A 13,791-nucleotide genomic window follows, 5' to 3' on the forward strand; every position below is an offset into this window, starting at 1 on the left:
CCTTTTTTATATGTTAAATTTTTCATAGAAGTTTAAAAATCATTTTATTTTCTTTAAGCATGTATAACTAATTTATAATCTTTTATGCCATACTCAGTCATAATATAACATTTCTTCATATTTTACATTAATAACCATTGTTTTTATATATCGTCTACAATTCTCTAATTACGTCTATTTGTTCAATTTTTTATATGATATCGAATATTCATCGTAAATAGATGGTTTAAGATGCCAAAAAAATTATTTACTTGGTGAATATAATACATCAAATATTACAAATACATTATTTAGTTAAATAAATAGCCAAAAACCGAAAATTCAAATCCGTGCTGGCGCGCGGATCAGGGTCTAGTATGAACTTAAAAGTCAACTACCGTGAAAACCAATTTTTGGCAGTTTGAGAGATTAATCAGATGAGAGACAAAACAAAACAACTCATTATAATATCCTCTGAGTATAATTTACCAATATTCACTCAATTACCAGAATTTATTTTGGACAAACCATATTTCAATAATTCAAATGTTTTACACTCTTTTAGAAGAGGAAAATTTACAAAATAAAAAAGTATAACCATCTGCCATCTAGTCAGAAAAATATAATCAAATGAATACTAACATACTTACTGACTTGTAAAGTTGTAGAGTTTAGAAACTTTAAGCTTTGCAATCTCTTTGAATACTGACATACTAACTGACTCAATGATTATTGACATACTTACTGATCATATTAATATGGTCAGACGAATTGAGAAAAACGGAGTTCCTCGAGTGATGACACTCTTCAAAATGGAGTTCTGAACCCTTCGGTATAAGAAGAGATTGTCAAAGCTTAAAGACCTTAAAGTCTCTCAACTCTACAAAGAGCTTAAAGTCTCTCAACTCTACAACTCTACAACTCTACAACTCTACAAGTCCGTACTCTACAACTTAGTGACCATATTACATATACACGGAGTTCTTCGAGTGATGTCACCCTTCGGAATGGAGTTATGAAATTTGTAGAGTTGAGGGACTTTAAGGTCATACTGACTGACCATATTATATGTTAATATCGTGAGTCAGTACGTCTCAGTTCGTCTGACCATATTAATATATTACTATGGTCAGTCAGTATGTCTCAAACTCTTTTATATGTTAATATGGTAAATAAGTATGTTAGTATTCGTCTGGCCATATTTACATGTTAATATGGTCAAGAATCAGTAAGAATATTGATCATTGAGAGCTAAGAGACTTTAAGGAAAAAATACATATTCGCATGACCATATCAATATCGCCAGTCAGTATGTCAGTATTCAAATTTCTTTTTTTTTTTAAGTTTACTTTAATGGTTGATGAAGTAAGACCATCCAATGTATTTCTCTATTTTTTCCTCTATAATAGAGGAACTCTATAATAGAGGTGAGTTTCTCTCCAATGTATTTTTCTATTTTTTTTTCTATAAAAGAATATTCTTAAAAGATTCCTTTTTATTTTATAAATAACATATAACTTATAAATATTGCAAATTAACCCATTTATTATAACTTTTAATTTTTTTTCATAAAATTGCAATATTATTTAAATTAAACATTTTATTACAAATGACATTAGAAAATAATAATAAAACAAAATATACATTATCTAAACATCTCATTACTATATTTTCCCATAAATGGTCAATTAATGCATTTTGAAGTGAGAAATGAGCTTCTTTATCTTTAATTTTTCTGAATCAACTTAGAAACTCTTGGAACCGATTATCTTCATCATCTGGTATTTGGACTTCTAGTGGTGGAGCTTCTCTTCCAATACACTAGAAGAAGGAAATAAACAATTCTTAGAGAACCTAAAGAAGTCAAGTGAACAAAGACAAACATCAGTTAGAGATTCAAAGACAAAATTTTGCTTTAAAACAGATGAAGAAAAAAAAAATTATTTTGTGACGTAAATTCCATAGAAGATCCAAATGTCCGTGAACATTTCCAAGTAAAGAAAGCACATATTTTACAAAAGCGCAGTCACTAGCAACAAAATCAGCAAACTCCTCCTCCACCCACGTCATTTGGACAATATTTTAACAATTTTTGTGGATTCGGAAGTAGTTTACCGGAGTATTAAGTTGTTTCAACATGTTGTATTGATTAATATTTAAGTATTAAGTTGTTTCAATATTTATGTTTAATTTTAATATGTTATCAGTATGTAAAATTATGTTAAACTTTTAATAATTAAATTTTAATTAATAGTTTTAATTATCAATATAAAATTTTAGACATCATTCATTAAATAAAAAGTCTGACTTTAAAATAAAATAATTAGTATGTAAACATAAAATAATTAGATATCTTTTTATTTATTTTATTTATATATAAAAATTAAAAATTAGTATGTAAACAAAAATCTGTGCATTTATATGTAAAAATTGTATTTCTTCATAAACATGTATTTTAGTTATAATCACAAAAGTTAAAGGACTATTTTGTAAATAAAAAAGTACATCTCTATTATAGAAGAATGCTATTTTTTCTCCTGAATATAAAGGAAAAAATAGCAATCTCTATTATAGGGAAAGAAATAGAGGTGGGTTGGAGTAAATTTTCCTCTATTATAGCATATAGAGGCAAATATAAGGGTGGGTTGGAGATGCTCTAAGTATGTCAGTATTCGTCTAAAGTAAATATGTCAGTATTTGTCTGACCATATTTATATGCTAATATCCTCAGTCAGTATGTTTCAAGCTCTTTTATATGCTAATATGGTAAGTAAGTATGTCTAGTAGTATTCATCTGACCATATTAGAGCATCCGTAACGGTGAGACTCATTGGAATCCTTAGCGACAAGGGCATTTCAGATTAATCCTAGATATTTTGGATTTTAAAAAAAAAAAAGAAAAAAAAGACGACCATTCACGAGCCGCCACGTAGTCGTGGGGACCCGCAAATAGTGCAAGGATTCACAAAGAAAGAGTCCTTATTTATGAATTTTAAGGATTGAATCCTTAGCTTTTGGTGGGGCCCACTGATTATTTAATTATTTTTTTTTAAGAATTCTCACCTAAGAATTCCCATTGCGGATGCTCTAACAACCAATATGAATATTGATCATTGAGAGTTGAACCCTTCTGAATATGTTTTGTATCCTTTATGAACGTGTTTTGACGGCATCATGAATCAATTCACAATATGTCATCCATCATTTTACTTATTTTTTTCAATGATTAACATATTATTGGAGAAGCATATGACCCATTTTTTCACAAAAAGTAGCATATGACTCAATTACAAGAAAAAATATTGAAAGAGGAGAAGGAAATACCATTCTGAGAGGTGTGTATGACGTCAGCGGCGTATTCTATCTAGTTTATTTAAATAGTTGAAGCGATATCATTTTATAAAACTGAAAGTCAGCTAAACATTTTAGGTGATATAAACTAGTTTCTTTGTTTCACAAAGATGGTAGTTTTGAAGTTTTCACATATTTTAAAAGTGAATTTGTAATTATACCCAGAATAACTATATTTTAACACATAATTTTAAAAGACAAAATATTAATATATAATAATTTTCTAAATTAATATGGAAAAAATAGAGAAAAATATAAATTACACTAAAAACATAAAACAACTATTTTTGTGAAACAAATATCTTTGTTAAATTGCGATATTTTCTTACAAATCGAAATGAATAACAGGTTTAAGAAACTGTTAGGCTTGAAACAAATAAATAAAATTAGTTATTCTATGCCAATTTTAATTAAAAGTAAGAAGGTTGACAAAAAATAAATTTAGAAGCAAGAAGTAACGTCAGCGCAAAAGAATACGATTAGTGTTTTTACTTGTTTGCAATTCGTTAATTTGATTAAGAACAAGTAAACAAGCCACGTGTACCGAAGAAACGTAAGAAAATGTCCGCATCCGTAGACTTTTCCTCCTCCGGTCGTTAAAAAAAAAAGTTACAGCGATCAAAATCACAAACACAAGACGCCGCCGTGACCGTGGATTTGAAGACGTCATCATCCACGTCATTAACACCGACACGTGTCAGTGGAAGACCCGCATGCCAGACGATTCATTGGCTCGTTCGGTGGTAGCCTCCGGTCTCTCTGATTCCGTAGCGCTGTTTCTTCTTCCATCTCCTCTCTCTCTCTCTCTCTATTCCCCAAACATTTGGGCACAGAAGAATCTCTCTCTCTCTCTCTCTCTCTCGCTCTCTCTTCCAGAAAGAAGAAAAATAGAAAAAAATAAAAAAGTCTTGTCCTTTTTTTATGAAATAGCAATTGAGAAAGAAAACCCTAGCACGACTCCGCCGTCTCAGGATTCATCTCGTCGCAGATTTGGTGGGTTCATCGTCTCGAATCGGCTTTCGATTTCTCCGGTGAGTTTGAATTTGGTGATTCGTTTTATCTGTTAGAAATTGAATAGCTTTATGGGTTTGTTGTAGATAGCTGTTTCGTCCACCGTATCTGGTAAAGTTGTAAGCTTTATGGTCTCAAGAGTATCTCACTTCTTCGTAACTCTTGTTCGATTTGGAAACTGATGCTACTTTTGTTCTCATCCACAGCTTGGTTGTGTTGAAGAGCAGCTTTTGAGTTAAGGTTATTAGGAGTCATTTGCAACCTGTCAATGCCATATGGCTGAAGACAGCCTACGGGTTGGTGGTATGATGTCTTCTGGTTTAGCCGTTTTGCTGAACGGTGAAGACGCCAAGGAGAGTTCGTCAAAATCTCGTATTGTTCCGCATTTTGATTATTCCCTTCACCGCCCTCTAGAACGGACCATCGAGTACATATTCGGTCTACCAGAAAAGTCAGTTGCTCCACTGGACGGTGGCAAAGTAGACAGTAGCGTGATTCGAGCCGTGATCAAGAATCAATTCTCCAAGCTTCATTGCGAGTTAGATGCTTCGGTGAGTCGTAGAGAAGGAATCTCTGTTGTGAGTCACGGCGTTGGACCTTCTGTCGTTGCCCTCGAAGATTACAGCATATGCGGCGAGTTCAGGATCGTGAAGCCGCCTCTTGTCTTAGAGAGCTTAGCGCTCTTCAGCAGCGCCAGGGCCAACGCTTGTATCTGGAAAGGCAAATGGATGTACGAAGTGGCTTTGGAGACCTCGGGGATTCAACAGCTTGGCTGGGCGACTATTGCTTGTCCTTTCACTGATCAGAAAGGTGTGGGCGATGCTGACGATTCATATGCTTTTGATGGTCGAAGGGTGAGCAAATGGAACAACGAATCTGAACCTTATGGGCAGTCATGGCTGGCTGGTGACGTCATCGGTTGCTGCATTGATTTGGACTGTGATGAGATATCTTTCTACAGGAATGGTGTCTCCCTTGGGGTTGCGTTTACCGGTATTAGAAAACTCGGACCTGGATTTGGATATTACCCTGCTATTTCTCTCTCTCAAGGTGAGAGATGCGAGTTAAACTTCGGTGCTTACCCGTTTAAGTACCCTGTGGAAGGTTACCAACCTCTCCAAGAAGCTCCATCTCGAAGCTCTTTTGGTACAGAGCTACTACGATGCTTCTCGAGATTGCTGGATAGGCCGGACCGCTCGTTGGCTGATACGTTAAGCAGACTTAGGAGGTTTGCCTCCGTTGAAGAACTCTTCTCCCCAGTTTCCCGCGCCATATGCGATGAGTTCTACTACATACTCGAGCAAGACCGTTTGTTGCCTGAGTACTTAGGACGGGGTGCATTTCTCTCGTTCCTCTTGGAGATTTTCAGAACTCAATCGCCGCACGACTGTTCGAGTCTAGACAGAGTTCTTGATGTGCTTCTTGCGTCCCCGCTATCTCATCTGATATTTGCGCACGTGATAAACGCTCTTGCTTTTAGCTGCAAAACAGCGACGCTTACTCTGACCGAGTGTCCGTACTCGGGACCTTATCCTTATCTCGCGCTGGCTTGTCATTTGTTAAGACGGGAAGAGTTGATGGTGCTGTGGTGGAGATCTCTGCATTTCGAGTTTCTGTTCGAAGGTTTCTTGTCGTGCAGGAGCTCCAACAAGCATGACTTGCAGCAGCTAATGCCTGTTGTTTGGTGGCCTGGATCCTCTGAAGATATTTCCCATGAGAGTAGCATGGGCTTTACCATCTCTGCTCTCTCCGAAGCCATTAACAAGGTATGATAAAATCATTTTCTTTTGCTCTATGGTTATAGTGTCTGGAACATGATTAGCTAATTCTCTCTCTATTGGAATTCAGATTGAGGAGAAGCAGAGAAACCTCTGTCTCTTGGTCATACAATTCATACCACCCATATCGCCTCCCCAGCTTCCTGGTTCAGCATTCAGGGGATTCCTTCAGAACCTCTTATTAAAGAACAGAGGCGCAAACAGGAATCTAGCCCCTTCAGGAGTCACACGAAACTCAGTTCTCGTCTCTCTCTTCTCGGTTATACTCCATTTTCTGTCAGAAGGTTTCGAGATGCTGAAGAGTAGCGAAGAAGCTGTCCGTCACAACGTTGGTTTCCTTCACAGAGGTGGTCAGCAGAAGTTTCCGTTGAGTTTGTTTCTCAAAAACGATCCGCACCGAGCTGATATCACTAGGCTTGGCGGGCTGTTTAGTCATATATCGAAGTCCTACCCTACAGATGATGACCAAGAGGAAGAGATAATGCGGTGGGAAGAAGGTTGTATGGATGATGAGCATAACAGAGTAACTCACACAACCGAGCAGAAGCCGTGCTGTTGCATAGCCTATGATACTGATCTTACTAAATCCTCAAAGGACCGAGGAAAGAACACTGCGAAAAGTTCTCGTGGTCAGTGCAGCTCCATTCCGGAGAGATCGTCTCATGTTGCTGCTGAATGTAGTGGTGGAAGTTTCAGTGAAGAAATAGAGGACAAGCCTAGCACGAGTAATCAGTCTGACCTCCCTGACTTTGGTTATCGTCCAGTAAGGTTTATGAGGACTTCACTACAAGAGAGCAGAGTATCATCGGCTATACTAAGCGAAGAGGAACTGTTAGATTCTCTATTGCTATTATACCATATTGCTGTCGCTCCAAATTTTAAGCAGGTAAGTTTAGTGTTTTAGATTATGTTTCTTGTATGATACATGCCATATGCTTGAAAGGTTTGATTGAATGTTGTTTTTTTTGGTTAGGCATCATACTACATGTCTCAGCAATCGCAGTCGATATCGCTTCTTGAAGAAACGGATAAACAAATAAGAGAACGAGCTTCTGGTGACCAGTTAAAGCGCTTGAAGGAAGCTCGCAAGAGTTACAAGGAAGAAGTGATGGAGTGTGTTAGACATTCTGCTTGGTAAGTTTCACCTTTAATTCTTGGATCATTGTACATCAAAGTGTAGTGATGAAGAGATTTTAATCAAACTCTATGAATAGGTTTCGCATCTCATTGTTCTCTCGGTGGAAGCAAAGGGGAATGTATGCGTTGTGCATGTGGGTTGTTCAGTTACTTCTGATTCTCAGCAAAATGGATTCTGTGTTTGTGTACATTCCAGAGTTCTACCTTGAATCTTTGGTAAATAGTTCAATGCCTCCACTTTAGGAGATGTTTTTCAGCGAAATCCTTAAAACTTACAGTCTCTTTTGATATTCTTTTTCTGCAGGTAGATTGTTTCCATGTGCTTCGCAAGAGTGATCCTCCGTTTGTTCCATCAACAACCTTTATCAAACAAGGACTATCATCATTTGTATGCTTAAATCTCCTTTTTTCTTTATGTCTTTCTCTAGGTTAGTTAACAACTCTAACAATGGTCATTATGAATTCTTGGGGTTTTTCCAGATAACTTTTGTAGTAACGCACTTCAACGATTCAAGGATATCGAACACAGATCTTAGAGATCTACTTCTCCAATCGATATCTGTCTTGGTACAGTACAAAGAGTACATGGAAGCTTTCGAGAACAACGAGGCAGCTACTCGGCACATGCCTGCAGCTCTACTCTCAGCGTTTGACAACAGATCTTGGATCCCAGTCACAAATATATTTCTTCGTCTTTGCAAAGGTTCCGGGTTTAGCTCTTTGAAGAACGGAGAGTCTTCCTTTTCATCTACCGTCTTCCAGGTTTGTTTGATTTGATTTATAACGTTCCTACTTGATCCTAAGTTTGCATATTAGATTTTTGATTCTCTTGGTTTTGGTTTAGGCTCTTTTACGAGATGCTTGCATCAATGATGGTGAACTACTCTCTACTTTTCTTAACCGGCTATTCAACACGCTGAGCTGGACCATCACTGAGTTCTCCGTCTCCGTGCGAGACATGCAAGAGAAGTATCAGGTTCAGATAATAATAAAGCTTGTTGGATGGATCATCCTTTGTATCGATCAAGTTTACCAGTTTTTTTGTTTAAATTCCTCTTTTGTCTTTATGTGCAGGTAATGGAGTTTCAGCAAAGGAAATGCTGTGTGATATTTGAGCTTTCAAGCAATCTCGCAAGGGTCTTAGAGTTCTGCACTTTTGCAATACCACAAGCCTTTCTTTCTGGGACTGACACAAATCTCCGTAGGCTCACTGAGTTGATTCTTTTCATCTTGAATCACATGACCTCTGCAGTAGATGACGAGTTCTTTGATCTGTAAGTTCATTAAAATAAATGTTCTAAACGCTTGAAGTGTCACTCAGTTAAACATATTTTTTTCCTTGGGCCAGGTCACTTAGACGGCAAGGACAACCTTCAGAGAAACTCAGCCGAGGGATCTTATTAGCTCCTTTGGTTGGTATAATCTTGAATCTCTTGGAAGCTAGCGAAGATTCGAAACAGAAGCAACAGCATGACGTAGTTGGCCTTTTCGCAAGCATGGACTGTCCTGATACAGTCTATTGCGGGTTTCAATACCTCTTGGAGTATAATTGGGTACGTTAACCTCTCTTAAATCTTAGTCTCTTACCATGTTTGCTTTCCTTTACCAATCAAAATATGTTTTTCAGGACGGTTGTGTAAGCGGGGATGACGCGTATGTGAAGAAACTCGGACAGCTTGCGAGTTTCTTGAACCACCTCGTGAACCGAGCTTCATCACAGGAACCTGCGAGAATCGAAGAGCTGTTCAACAAAGACGCGACAGATTTGGATGACAACACGTGCTGTATCTGCTACGCGGGCGATGCTAATGCGATGCTTGTTCCGTGTTCACATCGGTCATGTTACGGTTGCATAACTAGACATCTCCTCAATTGTCAGAGATGTTTCTTCTGCAATGCTACGGTTATTGATGTTGTAAGAGATAACGAAGAAGATGATCACAGATGAAGCTCAGGGTAGTTGCAGCAGCAGATAACACAGAATAAAAGGATTTTAGGTGGGGGAGGAAAGAAAGAAAGAAAGAAAGATTATAGTATAGGATTATGAATAAGACCAGATAAAAACAAATGTCTGTGATAATTTTGTATTACCTTGGATCTGATGTTTACTGCTAGGCTTCTTTCTTCCTTTTTTTCTTGTATATATGAGAATGAAAATGGAATTTTTTTTAAGACACAATGTTTTGATTGGTTTCTTACTTGTTGAGCAGTGATTTGAAAGTGCCTATCCGGTCGGTAACCTTATTGGAAAATTCTGCTCAAGCTCGAAAGAACCAGCAACTACGCACATTTTGGCCGGTTCTTGGTGTCAGATTAAACAGTAATCTTATTCCTTTTTTTTAAATGATTATCACTTGCAAAGAATTGAGTAATGCACGAATAAACATCCTAAGTATATAATTAGCTATAGCAACTAAAATTAACATGCTGGTGACATGCACGGACAATAAAAAATATTGCAAACTACAGTTGTTTTTTTCGGTAGATTTTTGTATTGAACTAATCATTTACATATTTATATAAATTTGTGAGAATAGATTTTGATCCAAACTGGAAACTCGACCTCATACATTAAAAACAGATTCAATTATAAGATCAGTTAAAAGAACTTAAATACAACATAGACTTTTGTGTTGAATGCTATGATTTTTGAATAAAGACTAGTATTTTTACAACATATATATGCAGTGGCAAAGCCACAGTGTGGGGCATGTGCCCCTGATGACTTTTTAAAATTACATGTAAAATTCTTAATAACTTCAAATTATGTTTTCATTATTTTCATTCAATTTGGTCTTATTGTAAAATCTGAATTTATATTAAAACATAAGAACTTGGTCATTTGGTTTTAGCTTTATATGGACTAGATTTTTTTTTGTCAAAATGTTTACTTTCATATTTTTAAAAAAATAATAAATATAACAAAACAATTGTTGACACTACCTAAACAATAATCACTGAACCATAAACCTAAATATTAAAGTATTTTCGATTAAGTGTATTTTTGGAAAATAATATCAAATTTATTGCATTTTAAACAATTGGTGCAAAAGAATTTGCGGTTCATTATGACAGTCCAGTTTCCAAGTTATCATTTTTGAGAGGATTTGTTGTTTAATTTAAATCAGTTACTAACTTGAACGTATTTTTATCGGCCGAAAGTTCATTAATATAGAAAATAACACATACTTTGAAAAAGGAAAACATAGTACAATCAGAGTATCAAACTCCTAAGGAAAGACGAAAGAATAACACAGATGATAACAACAGAAGGATCCTATCCTATACATAAAACAAACTTACGATTAGTAAATCGCTCACAAAAGAGTCTACCAAGTTTTGTTTTATTTCAAATAAAGAAACCCAACCGCTCACAAGAAGCAAACATAAGTGAGTTTTAAACACAAGGACATAAGTCTTTAAGAGTGTCAGAATCAGTTGATCTGACCAGGTTGTCCTGAGCTGTAAGGCGGTCTTGGTCTCCTTCTTGTCAATCTTGCAACCATCGCCATAAATCCCGTTTCTTGAACCTATATACATAATTATGACTTCTAACATCAAATTCAATTAGGGTTTAATTCCTAAATTATATAAATTCTCGAAGTGATGAACTCGTTTCAGCTCGTATTCTTAATTTGTATATTTAGCTTCCTAAACAGTTTTGCTCCGGATTCCCTTACTAATCTCACTTGATTGTATTATTTATATAACTGATTAACATAATCCATAGGAAACAAAATGAGCAGATCATATTGAGAATAAAAAGAGCTTACAGTTTCAGTTCCAGGGTCTTCTGATGATGATGAAGATGGTGGTATGGATGATGATTCAAGACCAAGGCACTTCAATATGGCTTGAACAGTTTTGTGAAAGGCAGAACATGGAGAGTTGAGAAGAGGGTAGTAAACTTCCTTTTCTTCATCTTCTCTTCTATAGCTTCTCTTTTCTTCTCCATTAACTTCCATTTTTTGTTAGCTCTCTTCTCTATTAAATTTTCTTTCGTCTTCTTCTTCTGCTCAATGCATTAAAGTATTGTGTCTCATTTGACCTCACCTGCTTCTCTCTGTGTTTTACACACACACCCTACCTTCATTTAATACCTCCTGTTTTTAACCTTTTTATTTATAAATTATTTTTTATTTAATGATTAAGACAATTATGATGAAAATTCTTTCTTCTTAACTACACTGAGGTTCCAAAACCCGTAATATTCTCAGACTCAAAATTACATTATTTAATATTAGTTTCATCCCAAACATCACTTGTAATTTCTAAGTCTTACAAATAGTATTTTTCAGTTGAATTATCAACATTTGGAAACTAGGGTGAAGTTCAACTAAACCGTAAACATTTAAACGGATAAAATTTTGATTATGTTAATTTTTTATATTAGAAAGAAGCAAAATAATTTGACCATTTAGAAAATAAAGCGTAATTTACTTAAATAATTGTTACATTAATGACTAGTCAGGCTTGTAAACTAAAATACATCAAACCAACGAAGAATAAAAAAAGGGCAAATCTCCAAAATAGCATTTTTTTAAGTTTATATCACAAAAATAGCACTCAAAAACTAAAATGACCAAAATAGTATTTTATCTTTTGAAAATTTTAATTTTTTTATTTTTCAAAATTTGAAATCTTATCCCCAAAACCTCATTTCTCAACCCTAAACCCTAAACCCTAAACCCTAAACCCTAAACCCTAAACCCTAAACCCTAAACCCTAAACCCTAAACCCTAAACCCTAAACCCTAAACCCTAAACCTTAAACTCTAAACCCTAAACCCTAAATCCTAAACCCCACCCTTTAACTCTAAACCTTAAGTTTGTGACTTTTGATAAGAACAAAAAATTGATTTAGTGTTTTTTTTGTTTTTTTCTCATAAAAAAAAACAGATCTTATCTTATATTAAAAAAGGAAGCCAAATCCAAACGAACATGAAATAGAAAATTGGATTATAGTGCATTCTAAAGATAACAATAAAAATATTAATTAGATTATATATGAAATATTGGGTTAATTTAAAATAGATGTGTAGCGAACTCAGAGGGCTTTGTCTTCTATTGTTCATAATTTTGCTTATGGATCTTTATTGTTGTCGTCCTCTTTACCTCTTTGAACTCTTGAACCAAGGTTCCTTTGGCAATAGATGATGAGTCCTCTCTTACGAAAACACAAATAAATGTTCGTATTTATTATTCCCTCAGTCATTTTGTTTTGTCTTCTTTTGTTACAGCCTAAAAATAATAATTATTCTTGCGTAGGACATCCTTTTATATTTTATACTATTTGAGGTTAGAAATTTAGCGTCACAACTGATAGACTGTGATTAACCCGGGGTTCTTAGAGTTGAGTTTTTAGCGGAAGTTAAGAAACTGTTTTTTAATTTTTAACTAAAAAAACTAAGAACCAGTTTTTAAAGTCCTTATTTAAGAACCAGTTCTTAACTTTTTTAATTAAAAGTTAAGAAACAGTTTTTTAACTTTCGCTAAGAACCCCGTACTAAGAACTCCGGGTTAATCGTACTCTTATAATATTGTTTTTACTTGGTCTTGAAAACTATTGTCCTTCTCGTCTCTTTTCACTTGTCTTTTATCATTTCTCGAACCAAATACACTCATATAAACTAGTTTAATTCAAAGGATGATGCAATGCTAAGAATGTTGACAAGTTCTACCACATTCTAAAACAAATGCTAATTAAATCTATACTTTAACTTGACCATGGAAGAAGGACGTTTAGGAGTTGTTATGATTCTTTTAAAATAGTATAATTACGTAAGTGTGGTAGGAGTCAAACTAATAACACCAAACTGTGTGTAATTTCGCGTTTCTTGAACCGTTGAACGATAAAGTATGAAGCGTAGTTGCTTTACATAAACTAAAGTAACTGTGTTAAAATCTTATCGGATTTAGAGTATGTTCCATGCATTTCGTTCCTTTCTCGTTCCTTTCTCGTGCATCTCCTCTCTTTTATGTCTGTTCTGAATGTTATAATTTATAAACGAATATTCTTTATGAACTTTTCCATGTTTTGGATTTTCTTTTCTTTGTTTCGTCCCATCAACTCATCATTAAAAAGTACATTGGTGGTTAAATAATGTTATGATATAATTCGTACCGGCCATATTCATAGCGTTCCCTGTATGATGAGTTTCACCCATGTTGATTTGTACTTGCGTTCATTGATTATATGGTGAATAAGTTGATGTCTATAATATCTTGGCGTAAACTGATTAGAAGATACAAAATTGTCTCAACGTAATGGGCCGTGAGGCGATTAATTGTTTGTTTGTAACTTTTATGTTAGATTGTATTTATTCATGGAACTTGTTCACAATCACATGCAAACATGTCAAGTCATGTTTTCTCAGATTGCCAGAGACAGTCAATTGATGGAATCCTTGAGGTTTCTAAGAGGTCTGCAGAGGCATCTGGTCGGCATATCAGTATGGAAAAATCAACGCTCTATTTAGCCGGCCTTAGCAATGATGCTAAGCAGGAGGTACTCAGCCATTTTACTTTTGCTGCTG

The 13,791-nt window shown here is 35.2% G+C and overlaps 2 protein-coding genes across 2 annotated transcripts; one reads left to right on the forward strand and one right to left on the reverse strand.

The window, feature by feature from the left end:
* Nucleotides 1-4,130: 4,130 nt before the first annotated feature.
* LOC106311764 (E3 ubiquitin-protein ligase RKP) lies at nt 4,131-9,449 on the forward strand. The gene is made up of 11 exons (XM_013749037.1): nt 4,131-4,361; nt 4,548-6,107; nt 6,190-7,005; nt 7,093-7,253; nt 7,334-7,472; nt 7,561-7,644; nt 7,737-8,018; nt 8,101-8,232; nt 8,331-8,530; nt 8,605-8,809; nt 8,884-9,449. Exons 2-11 carry the CDS (start codon nt 4,617-4,619, stop codon nt 9,202-9,204), a joined length of 3,831 nt encoding a protein of 1,276 aa, XP_013604491.1. The 5' UTR covers nt 4,131-4,361; nt 4,548-4,616; the 3' UTR covers nt 9,205-9,449.
* Nucleotides 9,450-10,414: 965 nt separating this feature from the next.
* On the reverse strand, nt 10,415-11,324 carry LOC106310725 (elicitor peptide 6). Its single transcript, XM_013747946.1, has 2 exons — nt 11,030-11,324; nt 10,415-10,786 (listed from the first exon to the last, which is right to left on the reverse strand). The coding sequence occupies exons 1-2, from the start codon at nt 11,219-11,221 to the stop codon at nt 10,691-10,693; spliced, it is 288 nt and encodes a 95-aa protein (XP_013603400.1). The 5' UTR covers nt 11,222-11,324; the 3' UTR covers nt 10,415-10,690.
* Nucleotides 11,325-13,791: the final 2,467 nt, after the last annotated feature.

The sequence above is a fragment of the Brassica oleracea genome, chromosome C8, assembly GCF_000695525.1.
Source record: "Brassica oleracea var. oleracea cultivar TO1000 chromosome C8, BOL, whole genome shotgun sequence".
Classification (NCBI taxonomy): Eukaryota; Viridiplantae; Streptophyta; class Magnoliopsida; order Brassicales; family Brassicaceae; genus Brassica; species Brassica oleracea.

Coding starts and splice junctions, on each gene's coding strand:
- LOC106311764 (XM_013749037.1), top strand. CDS start 4,617: ATGGCTGAAGACAGCCTACGGGTTGGTGGTATGATGTCTTCTGGTTTA. Junction 6,108..6,189: donor TCTCCGAAGCCATTAACAAG/GTATGATAAAAT, acceptor ATTGGAATTCAG/ATTGAGGAGAAGCAGAGAAA. Junction 7,645..7,736: donor AACAAGGACTATCATCATTT/GTATGCTTAAAT, acceptor GGGTTTTTCCAG/ATAACTTTTGTAGTAACGCA.
- LOC106310725 (XM_013747946.1), bottom strand. CDS start 11,221: ATGGAAGTTAATGGAGAAGAAAAGAGAAGCTATAGAAGAGAAGATGAA. Junction 10,787..11,029: donor AAGACCCTGGAACTGAAACT/GTAAGCTCTTTT, acceptor TTATGTATATAG/GTTCAAGAAACGGGATTTAT.